Source organism: Rhinolophus sinicus, chromosome 7 (genome assembly GCF_057876585.1).
Source record: "Rhinolophus sinicus isolate RSI-liver-muscle chromosome 7, RSI-T2T, whole genome shotgun sequence".
Taxonomy (NCBI): Eukaryota; Metazoa; Chordata; class Mammalia; order Chiroptera; family Rhinolophidae; genus Rhinolophus; species Rhinolophus sinicus.
The window spans coordinates 43,409,364-43,433,868 of NC_142507.1; the positions used below are offsets into that span (position 1 = coordinate 43,409,364).

The 24,505-nt window shown below is 40.1% G+C and overlaps 1 protein-coding gene and 1 pseudogene across 6 annotated transcripts in view; one reads left to right on the forward strand and one right to left on the reverse strand.

Moving 5' to 3' along the window:
• Positions 1–1,643: 1,643 nt before the first annotated feature.
• Positions 1,644–23,343, reverse strand: SLC16A4 (solute carrier family 16 member 4). 5 transcript variants are annotated; one of them, XM_074318939.2, is made up of 10 exons: positions 22,333–23,343; positions 20,886–21,003; positions 17,132–17,264; positions 16,231–16,374; positions 15,900–16,061; positions 14,082–14,600; positions 12,128–12,339; positions 10,979–11,072; positions 1,916–2,008; positions 1,644–1,816 (listed from the first exon to the last, which is right to left on the reverse strand). In XM_074318939.2, the coding sequence occupies exons 2-9, from the start codon at positions 20,970–20,972 to the stop codon at positions 1,965–1,967; spliced, it is 1,395 nt and encodes a 464-aa protein (XP_074175040.2). In that variant the 5' UTR covers positions 20,973–21,003; positions 22,333–23,343; the 3' UTR covers positions 1,644–1,816; positions 1,916–1,964. The 5 variants fall into 5 exon arrangements, with proteins under 5 accessions (XP_074175040.2, XP_074175039.2, XP_074175038.2 ...); XM_074318938.2 differs by lacking the exon at positions 1,916–2,008 and adding an exon at positions 21,512–21,590 and having other exon boundaries at positions 22,333–23,337; XM_074318937.2 differs by lacking the exon at positions 1,916–2,008 and adding an exon at positions 21,512–21,642 and having other exon boundaries at positions 22,333–23,337.
• Positions 11,066–24,505, forward strand: part of LOC141568497 (small ribosomal subunit protein eS19 pseudogene) — a 34,794-nt pseudogene continuing 21,354 nt past the window's right edge. The window contains exon 1 of the transcript XR_016021653.1: positions 11,066–11,960. The product of XR_016021653.1 is annotated as a small ribosomal subunit protein eS19 pseudogene (transcript). The remainder of the gene's footprint in view (positions 11,961–24,505) is intronic.

A 24,505-nucleotide genomic window follows, 5' to 3' on the forward strand; every position in this document is an offset into this window, starting at 1 on the left:
TGCTTGGTACCAGTGTATTTTCATTCAATCCTCATAATACATCTGGGAGGTAGATTGGTAGTATTGTCCTCAGTTTACAGAGGAGGAAATTGGGAACAAGTGGCAGAGCTGGGGTTTATTACGTATTTTTGCTGTTTGTATGAGGGGTGGTTGTGGGTTTGTTTTGTTTTTTAATATTGTCTTACATCTAAAATGTAAAATGTATGTTAGACATTTACATTTAATGTGAACCCTATACATTTAAATAGGACCAACTACTATTTTTAAGATAACAGAGATTTGGCCCCCGATTAATTTGGTTCCAAAGTTTATGCTGGGCCTTGAGGACTACAAAATTGAATAAAATATCTTCCATCTTGTTGATCTTGCAGACTAATGGAAATGGTTGACGTGTAAGCTCATGTAGTACTCAGATAGTTACCTGGATTCCAGATGAGAGAATGACGTCATGCTAGGGAAGGCTTTCCAGAGGAGGTGGCCTTTGAGTGAATCAGATTGTGAAGGATGGTGAGACTGCCTGGTGGAGAAAGACAAGCCTGGGATCCTCGCTGGCGGCGAAGCTCGCACAGAAGCATATGTAGAGAGTGAGAGTATGGCATTTGGAAGCTAAAAGCAGGCTTTCAGTTTAGGGTTTTTCTCTACAGGGATGATATTTTAAATCAGAGAGAAATGGAAGGATGTAATAATAATAATAATAATAGTAATAGTTTTAAGGAGCATTCTGAAGGCAGTGCTAAAAGGAGATTGGTATTGCAGAGAACTGTAGGTGTTTTTTAATTAAAATCACCAAATAATGAAGGGTTTTCTGTTGACCTGTAATTGCTTAGTCCAAGTGACATTATTAATTAACGTAATTATTCCATGTTTAAAGAACATCTTTTGGTTTAAGGATACCTTCCACTAAAAGCCACCTATTCAACTTTCATGTAAAACTTGTTCTAAAGACACACCTAGATATTTAGCTTGAATATTTTAGATAATTAGATGTAGTAAAAAAGTAATATTGTTTGGATGGGCAGGAATACTATTCACATGATCTTGAAATAAAGAGTTTTTTGAGTCAAATCATTTTATTACATATCAATATATGTTTTATCACAGAAAATTTCAGAAATGAAGACAAAGATTACCTCTAATCAGTAAGCAAAGATAAACTTTTTTGGGGGTGTATAACATTCCAGTCACTAAACAAGATTTTAATATTCAGATTCCAGAGTTCTAGTCAACCAATGGCTGTATTTAATACTACTTTAAGGAAAAAAAAATTTTTTTTTGTCTTCATATACTTCACAAAATTTTTTTTTTTTGTCTTCACATATTTATTAAACTTAATTACTATGGCACATTGAGTTTGGTTAATTTATTATTACAGTACATTCTGATTTTTATTTAATACCTAAGGTAACAGCTTCAATTAAAATTTTAACCTATTTGATTGAATACTAACAAATGTTTTAATGTAAGTTGCTCTTACATCTTTCTTACTACCAACTAGACATTTCTCAGAATGCTATAGCGAACCTTAAAAACTATCTCGGTTGCCTTCTCCTTTTACAAACAAGGAAACTTTTTATCCAAGCTTTTGTTTCCAGTGACTTACTTGTTTAGATTTTCTTTTGTTTCCGGTGACTTACTAGTTTAGCTTTTCTTTTGTTAAGCGCACAGTTGATTACAGTCCTCTTTCCTTCTGGTCAGACTCTACTTTTCCATCTCTCAGCCAGTGGTACAAAGAAAAGGGAAACTGAAGAGACGAGATAGCATGTGCCGGAGAGGTAGAAGGAGCCTGTGTATGTCTGGGTATAATCATATAACCAGCCTGGAGGGAAGGAATGATTTCTGTTAGCAACGTGAACCTTTGCGTTAGTCATTCTCAGCCACGAACTGCTCCTTGAGCAAAGGAGCCTCCTGTACTTACCAGTCTGTATCATAGCCCTTTAGAAAGTTAGTCAAGCTGCTGACCTGTCTTATTTTCTATTGATGAAGTTGTCAGTTCCGCCAGGACTTAACCCTGTGGGGGAAAAGTCATTGTGGACCCAGAACTCATCTCTAATCTCACAGTGGAAGTTGGAGAAAATTAGGGACACATACAACTTTATTTTATGATGAATCTTATTAGAAGGCCACTAGTCTTACAAATAAAATGATTGTGAATTACTACTGTCTTCCAAAGAAGAAAATTAGAGAAGTGACTTTCTTTTTTCCTTCACTGAACAAATATTTGATTATGTACCTGTATTCCCAGCAGTGTGCTAGGGGTTGAGGATATAGTACTGAACCGAGACAGACATGGGCCCTGCCCTCACAGACTGTACAGTTTAGTGGGGTGTTAGGTATTAACCATGTCACTTACACAGTGATAAGGGCTGATGAAAAGGAACTGACTGCTTGGTCAGTGGGTTTAATTATGATTAATTTGTCCCCAAATCAAAATGCTCTTTTAAAGCAAGAATGGGGGAGAGAAGGGGGTGTCCTCAAAATCATTTGACTAATGGCAGTTTTAAGTAAAACTTAACTTTTAAGTAAACTTTTAAGTAAAACAGTTTTTTTTTAAACTGTGTGTGGTAGCAAAGAATATATGTGCAAGTTACCAGTATTCAAATACTGTTGCAAAGTCAACTCTGAAAAGTCAAGTCTCAGTATTATTATGAAGATAGACCATTATATGCGTATTACGTTTATAGATGAAAATTTACATTATGGCTTGTATATTTAAAATCCTAAAAAAAAAAAAAAAATCTTAAAAAGTTAAAGCTGTTATTCTGATCATTTATTCGAAAAACTTTGGTGCTATATGCCAGCCAACTCTTATGGAGCTTTTTTTTGTTTTCCCTTCTTCTGCCTCCCCACCCCCCCACTCCGGTTCAAGCTGATGTTTCTCAGTCTAGTTGTGTAGGACACAGCTCCCTGGCCCATGCTGGTGTTACGATCTCTAAGCTCCCCTCCCCGCAGCTGAGGCAGTTGGTGGCCGGTCTTTGGTCCGCCTCTCACAGCAGCTCTGGCCGGCTGCCGGCCACTCACACTGTCTGCCGGCCACTCAAGCTGGCCACCGGCCGCTCACTGGCCCATGTGGGAATTGAACCGGTGAGAACTGGTGACCTCCGAGTTAGGAGCACGGCACTCCAACCACCTGGGCCACCCAGGCTGGCCCGGAGCTTACATTTTGTCTTTGATTTTTGTTTATATCTTGGGACATGATTTCTCACTGGCTGTGTAGAGTGTAACTTTTTTTTCTTTTTAGTCTCTGTCTATCTCTCCTGTCTCTTTGTTCTCTTATTTGGCTCTGATATAGACTTAATTTTGTTGCTGTTGTTTCATTAGCTTTATGTTTCCTATTCTTAATGCAATGAATGAATGGAATGTTTTATAGCCTCTTAAATTCAGCTAACTTTTAAGTTGCTTTTTACTTATTGACTCCTTATTTGATCAGTGACCTCAGTTAAATGTTTCTTGGAGCAAAAGAGTGGAGTGAAACCTACTAGGACAAGTCCTTGTATTAATGTTGATTGTGATTGACATTTATGTATCTAAGAAATAGGTGATCAATCTCTTATCTCTAGAAATTTCTAGAAAGGAGGGAGTGTGGAAAGCAGCAGCACCCCCTTTTATCCTTGTCATTCTTGCCTTTAGTCCCAGCAGTACAGCAAATTTACCAGTATATACATAACCTGTGAGTTATGAAACAGGTCTTAGAAATAATACTCTGGGAAAAGACTAGAAATTCTTGGACACAGAGGTGGATAGTGCTGCTAAAAGGTCAGGAAGGCACAGCTAAAAATAGTGTAAGTGGGTGGTTGTTTTTAATAAATCCCAGAAGGCCTAAAGCCATTTAAGAGAAAACTGCTTATAAGCTTTTCATTTCACATACATATGCACACACATAAAAGTCAGAATGTTGTTTCTGTATATTTTAACATTCAAGATTAAAATATATTTAATGTATTTTCTTGCCAGGGCAGGGAATCATTCAGCATGTATAGAACTATTTCCATATATTTCCATGCAAAATTTAATGAAATAATTTGTTTTAAATCTGTTTCTCCTAGACATACTTTATAATTGAGATGTTAGTATATTTTTTATTCTAAGATCCAGTTGCCATTCAGTAGGATAATAATATACAGTTGAATATTTAGTTTTAGGATTCTATTTATAATAGCAAATGTGAGGTGAAATACAGGATGCAGGACTATATTGTATTACTGATTAATTGTCTTATGAAAATATTAGCTATTATAATCAGGGTTTGATTTAAGTGGCTACTAGGGAAGTTAAATTCAGAACTTCATTAATATTGAAACATCTACCCTATTTGGTTGGAATAATTCGCCTTTCCCCACCACTGAAAGTAGAAGATTTTATATTTGCTCTGATTTTATCAGATCTCTGTCCTTTTTTTTGTAACAGTATGAAACAGCTGTGTACAAATGCACTTTCAACCCTAAACAGTTTAATGCTTCTAACTATATATTTTTTAAAAGAAATTATTATGGTACTTCAAAAGCCACTGTATTCTAACTGTGAATGCGAATACAGCCATAGGTTGACATGCAAAAGACTGGGTTCCTTTGTGGTCCTAGCAAAAGAATTGTGAATGGCAGAGAAAGTGGTGATTATGTACCAGCCATAAGGCAGGGAGAGTGTGTGTACGTCTGAGTGTCCACTCCATGCTGAGTAGCCAACCCTGAGGTGTACACTGGCAACTGGTACAGACTTCCTAAGCCGCAGTTCCCTGTAAGCATTTCCTGTGTCTACAGACTACCCGCGTCAGATTCACCTGAGATGCATGTTGATCGTGCAGGTTTGTTGGCTCAAGCGTTTTTCATCCTGGGTGGCACCCAGTTATTCTTACGCACAACAAATTGTTTTCCAAATTACTCCCTTATATCTATGGCTGTAACCCATGTTTTGGGCAGGAATGTCTAATAATTTTCCTGAGATAATTTCAAACAACTAAGAAGATAGGGCTCAGCTTCCTTAAATAGTTTTACAAACTAGTTTACTTCCAGTCAACACAAAAGGGATTAGAATAATCTTTCAAATTTGGTATTTTATAACAGGGTTCTAAGTTCATTTTTTAAAATGTCAATGTTTTAAAACAATTTAACATTATTTTATGGGTTAAGCCATACACATTTAAAAGTGAGTTTAACATCCTGTCTAAAAAGTTTTCATATCTGTGATATCTCAGAATTTGATTGCTGAGCTTAGTTACGAATCCTTTTTATTAGGATTACTATTGTTAAGTTTACTCTTGGTCATCTTGTTAAAACTTGAACTATGCTCAGAAGGCCCTTAATTCCAAAGTTCCTCGATGGTAGTTCAAACTAGTGATTGAGAATGCGGTAAGTGATTGGAAGATATTGAACTAGAACTAACAGCTGATGGCCTGCAGCATAGTGACAGACTTCCAAGGTGTACGAGACCGTGATGTTCCCTCATCCCTGGGATCACTGGCTATTAGCAGTCAGGTCATTTTACTTTGGGTCCACTGTACAGATACTCTGTATGTGCCACAATGGGGGAAATCTTGGGAAACCTAGTGTAGCAAATTTAAACCTCAGTGCCTTTTAAGACAGAAACTCTCTAAAAGGTCCCATGATAGAAATTTGCAGTAAGATTTACTGGGAGTGCTTTAATTATTGGCTCTGCTGTGAGTTTTATTAAAAGGATTATGATCTATGTTAGGATTTTGAAACTTAATTCCTTGGCCTTGCAAAGGGATATATTTGCGAGGGAAGGACGCCCTCCCACCTCTTTTTTAAACCACACTACAGAGCTATTTGGAATTTATTTTTGATGTTTTTGTAAGGAGTCATTAATCCTTACTGAAAGTAAAATTCTACGGGCCATTGTTGTTTTTGGGGAAAATAATCACCGGATACATAAATGATCTGCATTATTTCCTTTAGTCTCTTTAAGGTATAATATATTCTTCAGGACTTAGGACAGAGAACATGGCTTTCTCACTTGTCCCCCAATCACCCCTAGTCTCCAGAAGGGATTTATAGCAGACCAAGAAGTTGACTTGTTTTGTTTGTTTTCCAAATAAAATTTCTGGCCATAGAGAAATTCTCAACTGATAGGCCAAGATGACAGATAAAACTGTAGAGGCCATGGTTGATAAAAGGTGGAGTGAGGACGGGGTGGAATGCTTGTTTGTTGGTTTTTTTTTTTTGTTTTTTTTTTTTTTTTTTAATTGCGGAAGGGGAACAGGATTTTATTGGGGAACAATGTGTACTTCCAGGACTTTTCCAAGTCAAGTTGTTGTCCTTTCAGTCTTAGTTGTGGAGGGTGCAGCTCAGCTCCAGGTCCAGTTGCTGTTGTTAGTTGCAGGGGGTGCAGCCCACCATCCCTGGTGGGAGTCGAACCGGCAACCTTGTGGTTGAGAGGACGCGCTCCAACCAACTGAGCCATCCGGGAGCTCAGCGGCAGCTCAGTTCAAGGTGCCGTGTTCAATCTTAGTTGCAAGGGGCGCACCCCACCATCCCTTGCGGGAGTCGAGGAATCGAACTGGCAACCTTGTGGTTGAGAGCCCACTGGCCTATGTGGGAATTTAACCAGCAGCCTTCGGAGTCAGGAGCATGGAGCTCTAACCTGTTTGTTTAATACTGTATATGAAGTGGGGATGGAGGAGAGATAGGCAGTGACCTATTATTTCATGAGGAGACGGACTTCTCTGTGTTAATGGGACAGAGGCAAACTTAGGTGGATGCATTTCCATTTTAGCCACTGTCTTTTCTTATAAATAAAACAGAGTTACTGAAAAATTACCAGTTTTACCCCATGGTATTTTTGATGAGGTGTGAGGTCGGCAAATAATAGCAAGAGACAGATGTACTTCTCCTCTAGGAACTAATGATCTTTAACTTACGCTGGCATACAATCGACTTACAGTTATTTGGCTTTAGAAATGGCTTGCCTTGAGTTTGTCGGAAAAAAAAAAAATCACTTTTGTGAAGTACCTGCTTGATTCAGTGAAGCTTTAATATATTTTAACATCATTTTTATACCACAGCTCACTCAGAATGTCTTCATTTAAAGGTAAGAAAATGGAGACATGGGTTGAAGTGGCCTAACCAGTGGAAGAAGAATGCAGATGCTAATAATTCTCAGTTTTGGAGGTTCTAGAGTGTTGTCCTCGGTGTTAGGTCCTGGCAGTGTGTGTGGCAGAGTGAGTGCTGTGATTCTCTGAGCTCTGGAAGAACATGAAGAATAACTTGCCTTCTCTGTGTCCCACAGAGCAGCTAGCAGAGAGTTATGCCAGTAAGTTCGCTGGTAATTATTGAATGAATACTGAGTTGTAATAAAATATTGATGGTGTTTTAAGGGAGTTTTCAGAAGATAATTGTGATTGATTTAAATCTATATTAGCATATTATATGCATTCATCAGTGGGGAATGAGGGGGCGGTATATGGAGGGGAGGGGAACTGCATTCAGTTTCATTTTATAGGTAGTTAGTATGGGCCCTTGGTGTTTTCAGTTTGAAATGAAACTGAGCCCTTAGCATTTTGAGCTCACAAGTCAAATGCCTTTGGCTATTAGATTAGCAATTTCATATAAGTAGCTTACATGTGACTTGTGTTCTGGAGAATATGATTACATACTTGCTTCTTTTGCCCAAGGCACTATTTTTGTATTTATATTGCTTTCTGCAGGTTTACTTTTGCTAACGGGTCTACTAGAAATGTAATAGGTTTTAAAATGTCAATACTTTTTATTTTTCGACAGTCTACCAAGGCTTCCATCTTGGTGCCCGCGTGTAGCTCTGGATGGCACCCACCTGCTAAGAGTACCGTTTGGGTTGGGTGAGCAGTGAGTCCTGTATGGGACTAACATTGGCCTACACTTAGGCCTATTCACCACCTTAGGTCAGGAAACCTAGAACAACCCTAAAACTGACCTCCTCTGAAGCAGGCCATCCTATGAACTAAAATTGAATTTGTCGTTGGAGTATTAGAAAGGAATAGGAGGGCTGTGGGGTGGAATGGGCGGGGCGGCAGCTTGAGATGTGTTGACGTGGGGGTGGGGAGTCATTTTTAACTTTTATCCACTTCACTCCCTTGTGTCAGTTTCAGCAAAAATCTGATAACGAATTGTGTTGCTACTATATTTTTTATTATAATCATAGTTTAAAAAATATGTATAAATAATTTTCCTGTCTACGTTTTCTTTCCTTGTTTTATTAAAATGTGCTGCGTAGGACTAACTTGTTTTTCTTTGTCATTTCCATACAGGATTGACGATTACTGTGAAAAGTTTTGCTGTTTGCTAGATTCCTAATTTAAAATGCATGTAATCTTTTATAGGAATTTCAACTTTTGCATTTGGTAATAACAGATCTAACAGGTAAGGGGAAAACTGAGAATCTCACACAGTTTTGAAGATGTTAAGTTTGGTTCGGAATTTAACATTCATTTTATAACCTGTAAGCCTTTTGATTTAGTCAAAGCTAAAGACAGTAATGTAAGTGCCCGTTCCTGTTGAGAACTCAGTGCATCTGTCAATCAACATTTCTGAAGTTTCTTGGGTAGTTGTTGCTGGAGTCAAGTTAGGAACAAGTCTTAATGAATGGCCTTTGGAAAATCCTCTTCGTCCTTAAACAAAGGAATGACTTACAGGAGCAAAGGCTTTCCTGAAGTTTCTCCCTTCAGCAAGATGCTTAGCACAACATTGCAGTCAGGGAGAGTTCGTGGTATAGAGAAGGAAATTTAACTGAATTGTGGATTAGTAATCATAATCTTGTTTACGATACTGTGAGCAACTTCCAGACTAAAAATCTATACATAAGCTTTCAGTAACAGCCTTGCCAATTCCTTTGACTTTTTGTAGAACTTACAAAATCTATAATTGCCTAAATAATATTCTCAGAATTAGCAGGTAAAAATTCTATCACGAGCAGTCTTTAGCCTCATATAGAGTGCCAGGGTATTGTGGAGTTCGGGTAATAAAAGGCGTGTAATTTTTTCTTTTTGTGACTCACTGACAGTAAGAAATGTGCTTTGCTTTACATCCCATATATTGATGTTACACAGGTATATATGTGTGAAATAAAAGTTTCACAATAAAGTGATGAACTGTTTTGTAATCTTCTCTATTGTTTATCCTTTTCTATTAAAAAAAAATAAAAAGATCATGGCCCAACAAATTGATTTCAAGGCCTACAAATGATATATAGCTTTTCCCTTTCAGGTAATGGTCCTCACAAAACTTGGCCTTGTCTTCTCCTATACTGAACTCTGAATATTTTATTTTAAGATGTATTAAAAAACATACACCATAAAATCTCTAAACATGTTGTACTTTTGTTACTTGCTTTATCACTTGAATACGATATTTTGTGCGGTGGTATTTATTACTTCCTTATGCTTTTGGCCCAGTATGCTTGAAGAGTTCCAGGTGTCTTTGGACAGTCAGTGAAGAAGGATCAAGATTGAAAAATGCATCAGCAAATTATATTTGAGCTCTGTTTACTGTATCTCACTGGTCTGGGCACTAACCATAACTAGTTCTGCAAGGCACCTCTGGTGTTTGGTCCTATATAACAATCCTGGCTTGACCTTAAAATTATAGCCTGCTCTCCATGTGTGAAGTGTAGGTTGAGTTAGACAACGTGGGAAGAGGTATGTTCATACATGCAAATGAGTGGTTGCATATTTGTATAAATTTTTCCTTTAGAATAGGTACACCTAAACTGAATCTCAGAGAGTGGTACATTTTGTTCCCTCTTCCAGCAATAATCTTTATCATTAGATTTTTATACTTTCGATATTTACCTTTTCTAAGTCTTAAGTATACAGAGGTACAAACAACGTTTTTAAAAAATTAAAAACTTTAAAATTTTTTAATTTTTAAAAAGGGGCAAGATGCAATCCCTTTTCTGTCTCACTTCAGAGCTGAAGAAGGCAAAAGTAAGTTTTAGGTTGAATTCCTTTTTGTGGGTGATTGGAAATGATGTAGTGATTTGTACATTCAAATACGGTGGTACCTCGGTTTTCGAACATCTCTGCTGACGAACATTTCGGCTTATGAACACCGTAAATTTTATGGATCTGTGGTATCATTAGATAGTAAAATTCATGCTAAATTTGCAGTTTTAGGGGTTGATTTTAAAGGTCTGGAATGGATTAATCCATTTTGCATTACTTTCTATGGGGGAACCGTGCCTCAGTTTTCAAACATTTCAGAAACTCGAACAGTTTTAACGGAATGGATTACGTTCGAAAACCAAGGTACCACTGTATACTGAGAACTATAGTGTGGAAGATACTAAAGTTTAACTCTGTTCTCTAGAAATATTTCTATGTGAGTAGTGACTTGTAATAGTCTTGGATTAAATATTCAGCAAGCACAAAATGTTCAGTTAGGTAAATAGTGTAAAACAACACTAGTCTTAAAGCTATCTTAAATAATCAAAACTCCCCCAATTTTTACTCTACCTGTATTAATGTTGACCAGTGGCCACACATATTCTTTCTACAGATATTCTGGCCTTTGGGCCAGGTATCTTCCCATCTCTGGCACAGATAGAATATAAAGGGTCTCCATCCCTCTTTGAAAATACTGAGATTCCCTGGACAGATGTGTGGCACATCTGAAGAGCAAAGGGGTCCAGCTTGCAACTTTCAAGCTCTACAAAATCGACTCCTGTTTAGATAAAAGATCGTAGTGTTTTGTTTTGCTTTTTCAAGTATCATAGGTCTTTCATACTCTGATAAAACTCTGGATTTTCTCCCCAGACAAGTAGACATTGCATACAACCCCTGCTCTAAGACATGAAAGAGGGTATATGAATCTACTTAGTGCACGTCTGTTGAATTAACCGTCAGATTCTCTCAGATTGGTGATGGGGTGTGAGAATTAATACAGGAACAGCCAGAGAGATCGGTTTCTTTCAACCTGATATTGTCATTACATGTTACTATTAGTCATGGATCAGCATTTTCTTTCATTCGCTCAAAATGTGACTAAGTTGTTACCTGCTGTAGGGGGTCCAGAAAGGACAGCTATCCCAGTAAAGAAACTCGCAAGTCCCAAAAACCGTTGTTCTATGGAATGCCCAGACATATCAACCTGTAGGGATTAGAACACAGTGTGAGCCATATTGAGGAGGAAATTCTGTAGAGACCTATGCCTACAAAGAGACAAATACTGTTTCTGTCATCTGAAACTGAGCAGTTGACTTCTGAGGCCTTTTGCCCTGATACTGTAAAAACGCTGAGGCAAATAGGGGACGGTAAGTTTGCCAGGCTGGCAGTGTTCATTTTGTTAGTAAGGAACATTGTTTTTTTCGTTTCTTTTTTTAGTCTTTTAGGTCGTTCAGGGGTCCTTTTTTCCCTGAACCTCACTTTTCTATTACGAAATAAGTGGTGTTTACAATCTGAGCCAACAGTGGTATTCTTGCATCCATCTGTGGCTGAGTACAACCATTGATTTTGTAAGAAATCATACCGCAAGGAGTTGATTTCAGCTTTAGAAAGTTCGACTTGCCTAAGCCTCATATAATATCCTGCAGCACTTATTCTAATATTGATATCAGGCCAGAGCTTTCCCAGGGGTTCTGTTCCAGCACATTGGGGACCTAGTTCTAAGAAGCACCCCTGGGGTTCCAAGAACCCAGAAGTATTTGTATTTCAGTTCCATTTGGGTTAGGACTTTAAGTGAATTGGGGGTAACATGGAGGAGAGTTAAAAAAAACAATGTCCCTATTGAAATACACAGAACTTCTCTCAACAAGAGAAGCCACACTGGTCAGAGAGCCCCTTTTTCTCTTAGGAAACTTCAGTATTGTGTCTGAGAAGGAGCCAAAGAAATTTCTGGAGCTGAAGGAAAGAAGTGAACACAAGCCTAACATTCTGGGAGACTGACAAGCAAAATGGAATCCTGCTGGTCCTTTTTTTGCTTTCGTTTCTTTCCTGTTCCAGGTGGATAGTCCTCTCATCGTCCCTCCCCCACTCCAAGGTAAGATGAATAACTGGACAGGACAGGCGCAGGGCTTCTGAGGCCTTGGGTATGATGTTTTTTAATTATAAAATTGATACAAAATACGTATTCTCTTTGGGGGAGATCATTATTAATACTTGGTTTTACTAAATGGTTTAACAATGTTAATGAGTGTGTCTACTCACCAGTACAGAAATTATCAGTGCCAGGTAACCACCAGAGAAAATGGCAAAGAAGACGATATAGGTCATAAGTAGTGGAAACGTGGTGGCTAAAGGAGCAAGCAGGTTAGTGATGCCACAGAGGATGAGGTAAGACTTCTGGTAGTGGTACTTTCTGATCCAGTTTTGATCGGCAACCCATCCAGAGACAATCTGACTGACTGACTCAGTGATACCTGGAACAACATTAAAAAGGTCTTATGAAATCCCATTTCTGTTTTCCTAGCCCCTTTGAAAAATGTAAATGACCAAGGCATCTTTTCCTAAGGAATACAACTTCATCCTGAGGCTGTATGAGGGGAAAAATGGTTTTGTTTGTCTACCAATAGATTCTATCATTACTTACATGTTCCAAACACATCCAATAAAATACTAGAGAGGCACCTCCAGGTTTGGGTAAAAGACCCATCAGGTGCTTTTTCTGATTGTGTTTGGAAAGTAAATGCCATCAAACTGGAATTCCTGGTTACAGAGGACCTGGGCTCAGGTGGCCTTCCTCAAAGAGGTCCTGTAGGTGAGAAAGTGAGGTCTCTTAAAGGCTAGTTAGTTCCTGGTCCTGTTCCTTCACATCAGTGTCCTGGGGTAGTCATGTGGTAGGTGATTGGAATGTAAATAATAAAGTCTTATTACTGGGGGAAAAAAGGTAGATGGGCCTCTTATAATTGTGTATGAGGTTTTGATAATTAAGTCTTCTAAAGGTTATTGTGCTTGAAAATATGTAGGAAGTCTGGAAATGGGAGATCATATTTTGAACATTGGAGCTATGGTGTAACTTGAATAAAGTTGAACCACATTTTTATTCAGTTTCATGATAAAACATCCTCATCCTTTATCCTGTTATAAACTAATGTAGCAATTAAGTATTGGGATATTTTCACCAAGAGTAGCTGAGCTACAGCTGTTTTGTACTTGAAATTCTTCCTATGGTTCAAACATAAAATCTAAAATTGCTCCACACACACAAAAGAAAGAAAAAATGCGTACTACCGTTTCTGTATCTATTTTTACAGTTATTTCGTAGGATGCACACTGAGTCTTTATGTTACCTTCTTTGGTCCTTAGCTCTAATCTGATCTAAATTGATACTACCATTTTAGTGAAACAATCAGTTTTGCTATGTATCTTTTTCGTGTGTGTGCATAGGCTTTATTTGACTGACTCAGCATGCCTTTGCATTCTGAAACAAGAGGCAGTCAGTTGTGTAGGGCTTGGTAAATAGTCTTGCAAGAAATTAGCAAGAGAAAAGTCAATGTTGAGCTACTAAGACTTTCCAGATAATTAGCGCAAACCAGTGCCATTTCATCCCTTTTCATTTTTTTTTGTTTTTTAGACTTCTTTTGTCAGTTGAGAACTTGTATGTTCTGGATCAAGTATCCTGTTTCCATACATTTTTGTACACAACTGAAATGATTGTTTTTATTTTTAACTTATTCTAAACTTTACATGCATTACTTGTTTAATCGTCATAACCTTATGGGGGTAGGTACTCTTAGCTCTATATTACAGATGGGGAAATTGAGACACAGAGAAGGCAAGTAACTTGCCCAAGGTCACACAGCTAGGAAGTATGGAAGTCTAGGAAGACTAGAAGTCTAGCTCCAGAACCGATCCTTTTGACCACTGCACCATGCTGTCTAGGATTTCTTTCTTTTTTTCTTTTTTTTTTTCTCTTTTTTTTTTTTGCAGGATAGCGAAAGTGATTTATTGAAAATGAAAGTACACACTTGAGAGGAAAATGCAGGTGGACCCAGAGAATGAGTTACACCTACCTAGGATTTCTGGAGCTTTTGCCACTGAGCACCGGCTTTTAAAAATAAGTATTTTCCAATAAACACTTAGTGTTTCCTGTGTCAGAAAGACACACATGAAAAAATTGATAAGCCCTTTTTGTTTGTGAGGTTAAAGGAAGCTTTCTTACCAGCTACGGAAATGAGGTAGGAGGCATCCGTCATGTCAATCCCCAGTGTTTTGGCTCTGGCTACCAGGTGAAAGGTAGGGATCAGATATGCCAACTGACTGAAGAGCCAAGACCACGTAAATATGTAGAAGAAAGGATTCTTAAAAAGAGAAATACCACAGAATTTTTGTTTACAGCTCCACAAAATAGCCTTTTTCTCAAAACTTTCTTCATCAGTTATTAGGAACAATGGGCGCCTGTTCGGCCCGTTGTTGAACTCTTCGTTTCGATCTTGTGGGTCTGTTAAACTTGTACCAGGTCGTCCAGCCTTCTGCACAGCACTGTCCCTGATGGAAGGCTCCTGTGTTTCAATGCAGTGTGAGGTTTCTGTCCCGCACACTGCCTCTGGACCACTTGCAGACAAACTGCTACCTTGATCTTTAATATCAGAATTGCTCTCGCTTGTGATATGGATGGGTCTTAAGAGCATACTAGAAGGGACCAAATTCAGTGCGATAGCTCCAAATAATATAAGGGCACCTAAATAAAGAGAAATTGAGAAGTGTTAAAAAATTACCTCTCATTTCACAATACTCGATGTTCTTAGGCTCAGAAGAGCTCCGGCACTAAATCTTCATAGTGCAATAATTCCTTTGTCTCCTGAATTTAACTGAAAGTATTTAAATCTGATGATTTAATTGTTAGCTGTCCACACTGCCATATCCTTGTGAAAGCAGGGTGTTCTTTGGAGATAGAAAAACCAGAAAGTTGCACCAATAGATGGCATAGCAGGAAAGAGTGTCATTTGTGCTAAAGGAAAACAGAATAGTGTTTGTTTTTTTGGCGAGGAGGTCGTGCTGGTATTTCAAATACTTGAAAATAACATTAAATAGGGATTTTAAATATCCTGAAGTGAGAGTATAGAGTTAGGTGTAGTAAATATAGAATTTGACGATGGGAATCATTTGGAAACTGCCTTGGAAAAGGTGACAGGCTTTCATCTCGTGACATTTTTAATTTTCTTGAAAGAAGACAGATGCCAGTTTTGCCTTTGAAGCTGAGTGGTTCCCTGATTGCGGTGACTTATGTGTGGTGCTTCTAGACCTAGAACTTGCTGTAGGTTCTGTCCTGTCTTACGGATTTGTCAACTCGTCTTGTTCACCATGTGACTCCTGGTAGTTTTTTATGTAGGAAAGATTCAACAGAACTGCTCTGTAGATAGAAATAGGCTTATGTATATTCATATATATGTGCATATTGTGTTTTTCAGATAATTGAAGATTATTTTAATCCGAATGTTTTATCTCAGGCACAAAGAACATTTTGGAGTGAATGATTTTCATTTGTGAAAATTTGTAGTTGGCAGTAAGAGATTAAGTATTAAGGAACATAATTCTCTTTTTACCCCATTTTTTCTTTTTTCTTTTGCCTATTTTAGTGGGTCTGATGGAGGAGGCATTTTTTAATGCAGATTTTTTTTTTCTTAAAGGGAAAGTTTCAAAAGAGAATGCTTTGGTGGTGGAAAGGAGGGGTGGGGAGCCCTTGTCTCCCCAGGACTATGGCTTTCCCTGCAGGTGTCTCCCAGCCACACTGAGTGCCCTCTGTCCCCTCAGACGGGGACCCTGTGGTGAGCTCTGAGTTGCTTGTGTGGCTGGTGGAGCCTGCAGGTAGTTCAAGGTCTCTTCTGCTCTGTACTCTCCAAGGAAGAGGAGCATGTGTCCTTTTAGAGGTCATGCTCATTTCCACTCTAGCTGCGGAAGTCTTCACTTCCCGTCATCAAGGGGAAAAGCTGAACATGAAATCGTGCAGAGTTGATAGATCAGAAACAGAATGACTCACCTGTCCAGTCATACAGATCTATCATGGCTTTTGTAAAAGGGGCTAACAGAAATGTCAGTCCCACCCCTGAACGGGCAATAGCTGTACAAAGCGCTAATCGTTTTTTGAAGTATTTGCTCATTACCACCACAGCTGCTTGGTATACAAGAGCGGAACCCAAACCTAAAACGAAAAACAATAGGTCAGAATCACTTCCTCGAAGTGCCTTGGTACCAGACGAGATACTGTCCTGGACCCACGATAATAAAACTAGGCCTTTTGGACCCATGGACAGTAACAGGGAAGGCTCCTAGTTCCCCTTTTTATAGTTTTGCTTTTACAGTGGACTCACCAGGTAAAAATCCCATAGTCACATAAAGAAATGGAATGCTTGTAGCCCAGCTGCTGAGCAGGTATCCACCAGTAATAAGCAAAGCCCCAAGAATGGAGGCAGTTTTCTCTCCACATAGGTCAGAGATAACGGCAACTAGGGGACCTCGGGAAAAGAGAGAAAAGCTAGTACCACGTCAGTGTGCTCTGGCAGCCTTGTCTTCTGATGTGTAGTTTAAATGAACAACTGAAGGGAAACAGGACGACGCTACTTTGGAGTATTGTGTATCCTTCGAAAAGGTATCTACTGAGTTTCTTAATGTTCCTCGTCCCACACTGTTGCTTTTTGGAAGAAGAGTTATTTATTTGTTTATTTATTTTAAAGGAAAAGAGGATTATAAATAAGCAGGTTTGGAGGGGAAGCTTACTGAAAATGCATTGTGAAACCTCCACAAAATGAGATTGTGTCTAGTGGCCTATGCTTAGAACAAGGTTTGATCATTGATCTCCTCCACACACAGTATAGCTCCAAAAAGAACTAGAGGAAGAGGGATTAGTTCTCCGTGTTCAGTACACTTAGATGACCAGATCCGAACTTCATGGTCTGGCTTCACAGTTGAGAGACTGGCTCACTGAACTTACGTTAAGGCACTGGGGAAAGAAACAGGGCATGAAAAATGCAATCATGGGATTATGTAGTTGGATTCTTCAACTTTCTTTGTTTGAACTCTATAATTCTTCTAATTTTACCAAGTCAAGTGGAGGCTAAGTACTGCAAATCCTTCCTTCTCTCCGCTGTACATATTAATAAATGAACCTGACTTGTGGCCACACTTCAGTCTTGAGTGACTGAGAGATGAGTCTTCTCAGAATTGCCCCCATGTGGTCCTTCTTGGACACCAAGCCTATTGCTGGCTTCATACCTGCAGTATAACTAAGCGAGGTCATGATGGAGCCAATCCAACCAGTTTGCTCAGAGGTGCCTTCAAATTCTTCTTGAAAAACCACAAAGAAAATTGCAAAGGTCTTGAACATCCCCATCACAAACACATTGACCTGAAACAAAGCAGACCAAAGAGTCCAAGTCAGGTGGTGAGTGAGCCATTACAGAGGAGGTTCAGCTGCCCGGCTCACCAGTATATACCAGTTCGTTTGGCACTTCCTCATGCATTTAATATTCTGCAGGGTGGTCATCCCCTAAGAGCTCCTCTAAGCACTTGACATGAAAACATCTCATTTCCATTACGAGGCTATAGAATAGGTGTGTCAGTACTGGACTGGAGGTCCGGATTTTGAGGTTTAGAGAGTTGCTCAAGATGGAGGTGCTGGAGCTGAGATCTGAACCCAGATAAAGTGACTCCAGCTGACCAGTACTCTACTAGCCTGTTACTAAGTTGGTGCAAAAGTAATTGCGTTTTTTGCAATTTTTAACCTTTTAAACTGCAATTACTTTTGCACCAGCCTAACACAATAGCATCTGTTAAAGACAGCTAAGTCCAGTTACCTTTGTGAGAGGCACGTTGGTCCAAAAGATCAAGAATTGTTCCTGTCAGTTCTTAGGTTAGCTTTGTTGTAACTTCTCTTGAGCTGCGTACCCTCCTTCGCTTGATATGTAAATAGGGGCCGTACAATTTATCCAAATTGAAACAGGTAAGCAAAAGGGAACACTTAACTTATGCCAGGACAACAAGGGTAGGTCACCTTATGGTTGGGTCACGTGCCCCTCCTTTCCTTTCGTCCCACCTGACCCTCCTTGACTGCACCACCCTCGTCCCCTCCAGGAGGAGCATGGCTTTCAGATCAGGTTTTTCTGTGCGGGAGCACTGCCGTGTTTCCCCAAAAATAAGACCTAGCTGGATAATCAGCTCTAATTTTTGGAGCAATAATTCATATAAGACCTGTCCGGCTAAGTCTTATTTTCGGGGAAACAGGGTAACATTTGTTTCTTGGGATTCTGATTAGCCTGGGGCAGTGAAGGCAGGAGCTGAGGGAGGAACAAAAAGGGAAGCCACCTGGCTGCGGGCCACTGATACTGAAAGCCCTGGAGCTGTGTGCACTCACTGCCTCCAGGGACTTCTAGCTTCCCCTTTCCCTTTTTCTGTGGCCTTGGTTTTTCAAGGCCGCTTTCTCTGCTCACAACCTGGCCTTGCCCTGCTTAAGAATCACAGACCCTGGATTCTCTTTCACTGCTTCCACTTTCTCCACGTAGTATTTTCTCCCTGTGGGTCTGCATTCATCTCGCTGTATATCTGTTCTGTAGACAGTCACTAACTCTCAAGGCCTTAATTGCCACCCGTGGACCCGTGATGTAAGAATAGTTGTGAGTACTGTTCTACATGGTTAACTCTCTTGGCCTGAATCCTGGCTCTGCTTCCTACTATGGTGTGAGCTAGGGCAAACTGCTTCATAGAACTTAAACTTCCTCTTTTGTAAAGTGGAGGTGAAGTAAATGTTACTTGGCTCATAGGACTGTGAAGATCGAGAGAGTTCTGGTAAAGTACTTAATAGAGATGCTCCTTGACGTAAAATGGGGTTACATTCCGATAAACCCATACATTGAAAATGTCCTGTCAAAATGCATTTAATACATCTAATCTGAACATTGTAGCTTAGCCTAGCCTACCTTAAATGTGCTCAGAACTCTAGCGTTGGCTGATAGTTGGGAAAATCATCTAATACGAAGACTTTTATAATAAAGCATTGACTAGATCATGTGATTTATTATGTGTATTGCTTTTGCACCATTGAAAACCATCATAATTCAGGGACTGTCTACTTCACACTTAATATTCAAACTGTTATGACCTATTGTGTAACCATCCTGCTTTCCCAAGAGCTTCAGCCTCATCTATATAACTGTCTACCATCGCTCTCTAACGTGGGTCAGCTCATCCAAAGCTAAACTCATCTTTCCCTTATCCCATGCCTACTCTTCCTTCCTATTTTTCTTTTGACTGGTACCATCCACCCATTCACCTGAGTCAGAGACCTCCCTCCTCTGAGGCACCTCATTCCCTTATCTCCTACCTGCTAAATAATCAAGACCTTCCCCCTCCATCTCCATAGCTAGACTCTTATTTCAGACTAATATTTCTTGTCTGGAGTAAGGAACTGAATCAGTGATGGTACTCCAAGGTTGCACAAGTTGTGGGTGGTGAGGAAGAGTCCTCTTAATGTCTCTTCCATTCTAATTTGATAGAGGCTACTAATTTTTTATGATTTAGAATGAACAATACCAGGGCTGTGTATTCAGAAGTGAAAAAGATATAAGCCCCATATTCAGACAGATTTGTCATCAGAATGCTCCCCAAAGGTGCTTCTATCCGGAAATGAGGCTGGGGAACACTCACAAACTTTGAACGATCCAGACTTATTTCTCAGTACAAAATACCCAGAGTGGTGATTTTGTCCTCTCCTGAGCAAGGAACACTGCCGCAAGCCATCATTCTGGAAAATAGCCGCCTTCTTCTGTGGACGTGAGCTCTGCTGGCACCTACGTCTGAATTTGGCTAGCTACTGGTAGGTACCTCCCCGTTCAGAACCTGTCCTTTCTGGCCTGTGTGAAGTCTGGGCATAGCAGCAGTGAGTGGATATGACTTGTCTCTAATAACAGTCTGTGTCTCCCATTTTGGATAGCAAGTAAGTCAAGGACAGCCTTTGCATCTACCCTCCTTCCTTCCCTTGTAACCTTCCAACTTCGTTTCTATTTTGATTCAAAGATTAAAAATCTTTTTCCCAAGATCTGGATTTTCCCTTAGTTAACCAGCAGACTAGATAAATATATTTCATCCCGTGCTTTGGACCAAGTTAGTTTGGTTTCGGTCCTATCCTAGAGTCCACATCAGACATGAACAGGCTCACCCCAAAATAAAAGCCCCTAGAAATTCATTGGCTGATCCAGCCCCCTCATTTCCTTTTTATCTTTAAGAGCATGCCTCCTTCCCCCAAAAGAACTTCCTCACCCTCATTCTAATTAGAGTAGTGTCTTGGGAAGGGGGGCGGGGCTGGACCAGCCACAGTGGCCCCTTTTGAATACAGAGCATCAGGCGTTATCAGAAATTATTGTTTAATAACAATTTACTTCTACCCTATGTCCTTCTAGTATCACCCGAGCTCTTCCTGGTCTTCACAGACAAACTAAAGAATAGTCTGTCAGATTTTCTCCACTTTCCCAGCACTCCGTGGTACCGGCTCTTAGCAAGGTTATAAGACCCCCTGTTGCTAAGCTAATAGCCCATTGTCATTTCCGTGACCTGACTTTTCCGCGGCACTGCTCCTCACTTTCTCCACCTGGACGTTTCTGCCTTCCTTTCTGTGACGCTGCATTTCTGGATCACCGCTTGCTTCTCTGACTGCCACTCAGTTTCCTCTGTGGGCTTCTCCACCGGTCCCCAAATTCTAACTGCCATGCTGGTGACTGGCACTTTCTGTAATTTTAAGGGATGGTAGGGAGGAGGAGACTAGATGGCAGTGCTGCTTTCACTCAAGGCAGTGTTTTCCACTTTCTCCTGGGTTCATTGTGGGCTTGCGCAGCTGTTGGCAGGTCCTGCCCATGCTCCCCCTCCCTCGGCCCCTTCTGTTTACAGGTGAGGGTTTCAAAGGGATCTCGTTAGGCTGCTCAGAACCTTTGTCCTGGGCGCCCTCTTAGGCAGTAGGAAAGGGAAAGTAAATTCTTACCAGGAAGAAGTGAAACACAACCATCCAGCCCCAACCTCCATCCAGGGCTTTAGTGTAGGGTCGGGCCTTTCCCTCCCTCTTCAACATGATGCTTTGTCCGTTTTAAATGCGAAGGTCCCTGTGGTGAATCCAAGACAGTTGATTCAGTTCATGAGAAACGGATCTAAACTTTTAAACTATTTTTCTCTATGGTATAAAACCACTTGTACTGTCATTTTATTTTTTAGCCCACTCTTTAAAAAAATAGATGATTCCTCTTGTTCCTAAAGTTGTTTAGAGACTCTCTGATCTCAACTTCACAAATGTAAGCAGGCGTTTATATCATCTTCGGGGATTTTTTTCTGGAGGTCTGCTGCCTGGCTTCACCCGGCAAGTCCACATGGCTTTGACAGCTCTCTTGAAATGTGTCCTTAGTCATGTAAAAGTCTGCCTGACTATAATGCCCCCTTTTCCCTGTTCTTTACATAATCACAATCCAGAGAGAACCTAGGGAGAGGTAAGGAAAAGCTAATGAATGGCTGTGATTTGAGGGACGTCAAAGCCGACACAGGAAAATCTACCACCAGTTTGAATGGCGGGAACATGATCACTCAGTTTATTTCAGGCAGGAATTGCAAACGAGTTACCTGGAAAGCTTCATCTCATTGATGATGGGGTGGCTGCTCCTGGCACTGCCCTCAGGGTCCTCCCCCCAGATCTGCAATCCTGGGGGAAGCAGCGCCTCACTCACCCGCTGGTCCTTTGGGTGAGCTCTTGACTTAGAGAAATAAAAACGGGAGGGGGAGCCTCGGGTTTAGGAATTCCCTTCACAAAGCACTTGCTAAAATGAAGATATTCTAAGGGACTCAATTGACATGACAGCAAAATGTAATGACTGCTCCTTGAATGGATCCTGACCAGAAACAGAATTGTAAAGGATTTTGGGAGGTCAGTCGGTGAAATTTGAATATGGATTGTGTAGAACACAAATCTCTTGGGCGTGATGGTCTTGTAAGAGAATATGTTAAAAAGTATTCAGGAGTGATGTGTCATCATCTGCTACCTTCTCACAAACGGTTCAGTAAAATTCAATACACACAGAGGGTGCACCCGAAAATGTATACACATTTTAAGAAAGGAAAAAACTTAAAATTGTAATATTAAATACATACCGATAACAAAAGATGAATACAAGTCATGTGTATACATTTTTTGGGCACCCCGGTGTATGTATGTGTGTGTGGAGAGGGAGAGAAATAGCAAAACAAGAAAATGTAAATGTTCTGAGGGAGGGGTACAGCATTCTTTATTTCCCACTGTCAGTTGGCAGGCAGGCTGTTTCTTACTAGAAAGAATCCACCAGCAGGACATGGAATGGCCGTCCATCGAGTTGGCTAGGCTGGGAGAGAAGGTGGTCATTCCAAACACAGAAAACCAACCCCAACTCACAAACCTGTTTGCATCTTACCTTTGACGTGTTTAGCAAAGGAATCCTCCACAGCTGAGGCACCTTGGTAAGAAAAATATACCATTCTCTAGAATGTTACTGTTTTTTAAAGGTAGTTCATTCTGCTGCACTGTGAAAACAAGTGAGCATTGTGAGGCCAGACGGTTAGAGCCAGGACTCTCCTGCCAGTGGACTTTACTCTCTGAGGAGAGAAAAGACTGTCATTTGACATTATCCCGGGCCTTCCTTCCACGCACCCTGACTCAGAAGCACTGGAGTAAACCAAGTAGAAAATCCTCTTGGTAACTGTTGAATTAATTTAGCAAGGAGGTCATTAGCCTGCAGTGGCTCTGGTACTCCAGTGGCCTACCCTAATCTAAGTCCCTGAAGGCCTCCAGGTTACAAAATCAAAACCTGAAGACAACCAATTACAGTGAACCAGGCTTTCTGCTATAGCCAATCAATAATTTATTTGTTTTGTATCCACCTTTTCTCTATAAAAGCATCTCCCTGAGCTGTTGGTGGAGTGCTTTTAAACCACTTCCGGTTTGGTGTTGCCCGATTCAAATAGATTTTTGCTCAAGTAAGTTTTTACAATTTTTAATACGCCTCATTTTATCTTTTAACACTATGCTCAAGGCGGGGGGTGGGGCCCCAGAACTCTGATACCTGTGTCTCTACTATTCCTCAGGGAGGTCGTCAGGACATCTGATTTTACAGGAGAAAACATACCACTCCCTCAGAACTGGGAGATACATTTCCTGGGCTACAAATGGCAGTCTTCGGGAAATTTGGCCTATTTGTGTGGCCTTTTGTGTATTGACTAAAGATTCTGGGTACTAATTTGGAGTTCTAGGCCCCATTTTAATTGCTTTCTTAAAAATCCTTATTACCTTAATGTCAGACACTTACAGAGAAGGTATATACTTGAATTTTAATGAAACTTTTTTCCTTACTGCATTTTGGAAATGGTTAAGGCTGTCTCCTAGGAAACCAGTGGGATGATTCAGCTTTCCTTCCTCTGTTCCACCCTCCACCTCAAAAAAAAAAAAAAAAAAAAAAAGTCAACAGGAAATGGCCTTTCATCTCCTCAGCACCAACATTCCAGGTTTCAAATCAGAGTGTATTTTAGGCCAAAGTGTGTTCTTGTTTTATCTGGAAAATCTGCACATATTTATGCATGCTCCTTTTTTAAAAGTAAGAGGCTTCACACGCTCTTAAAACCAAACTCTGTAACACTTTTTGATTAAAATACTAACAGAATCACAGCTTCGTGGTTTGGGAAGATGCCCCGTAAATGTAGTGCTGGAAAAGATTATGTAATTATGTAGTGCTCGTGGTAAGGCTCAAGCAAACCTTCAGCAGAAGGCAAAAACCCAAGACAGTAGATGGGTAGATGGATACTTTTCAGTGTTGTCTGTAGTTACGAACATACTCTGGAAAGCATTTTTTAGTAAACCTCTGTAGGATGGATTTTTTTTTTTTTTTTTGGGATGCTTATCGCTTTTTTAAAGTAGGGCTATCTGTGATTCTGATCACTGCATGTGACGAGGCGAGGCTTTATATTGATAAGAGCTCTGATGCTGAGAGCTGCGGTCAGATTTGCAATGTGGCAGAACAGTGAGTCATTCATAGAGAGTAGGAGGGCTGCGCAGTCCTCAGAGACGAACCCCTTGAAGCATCTTTCATAGTGGAAGCTTTGAGGTGTAGTGGGAAATGCAGACTTTGTTAGAATCGCAGCTTTGCCGTTGTTTAAGCCTGCAGATTCTCGGCCAGTTACCTTCTCTGTGTTTCCATACCTGTAAAATGTGGCTAGTACTATTTTGCAAGTTTGTTGTGAGGACTATGTATGTATACGTGTGTGTGTGCGTACGACTGTATATCACCAGACTCACTATTGGTACTTTGTTCACTCAGAATGGTTCTTGTTAATCAGGTGGGGCTTAATATCAAGAGCAAAGAATCCGTAAGCCACCGTTGAGATACTAACATTTTGCCTCTGCACCCAATTGACTTAATAAAGCTTATAGGGTCTTTAACTAAACATAGTTTCCTTAATGTCTAACATTCTAACTCTTGGCCCTAAAGCTATTCAGCAAGAATTGCAGCTTGATTTCCTAAATCACCACTATTACCCTCGCTCTACTGTCAAATACAGCACATGAATAATTTTTAGCATTACAGACCTACCACC

What these genes read in the sequence shown, in the direction of transcription:
- SLC16A4 (XM_074318938.2), bottom strand. Translation starts at nt 20,972, where the DNA reads ATGTTGAAGAGGGAGGGAAAGGCCCGACCCTACACTAAAGCCCTGGAT. An exon ending in CTCGCTTAGTTATACTGCAG is followed by an intron (nt 16,375 to 17,131) that starts GTATGAAGCCAG and finishes TCTTTTCCCGAG; the next exon opens with GTCCCCTAGTTGCCGTTATC. An exon ending in CTACCTCATTTCCGTAGCTG is followed by an intron (nt 12,340 to 14,081) that starts GTAAGAAAGCTT and finishes ATGTTGTTCCAG; the next exon opens with GTATCACTGAGTCAGTCAGT.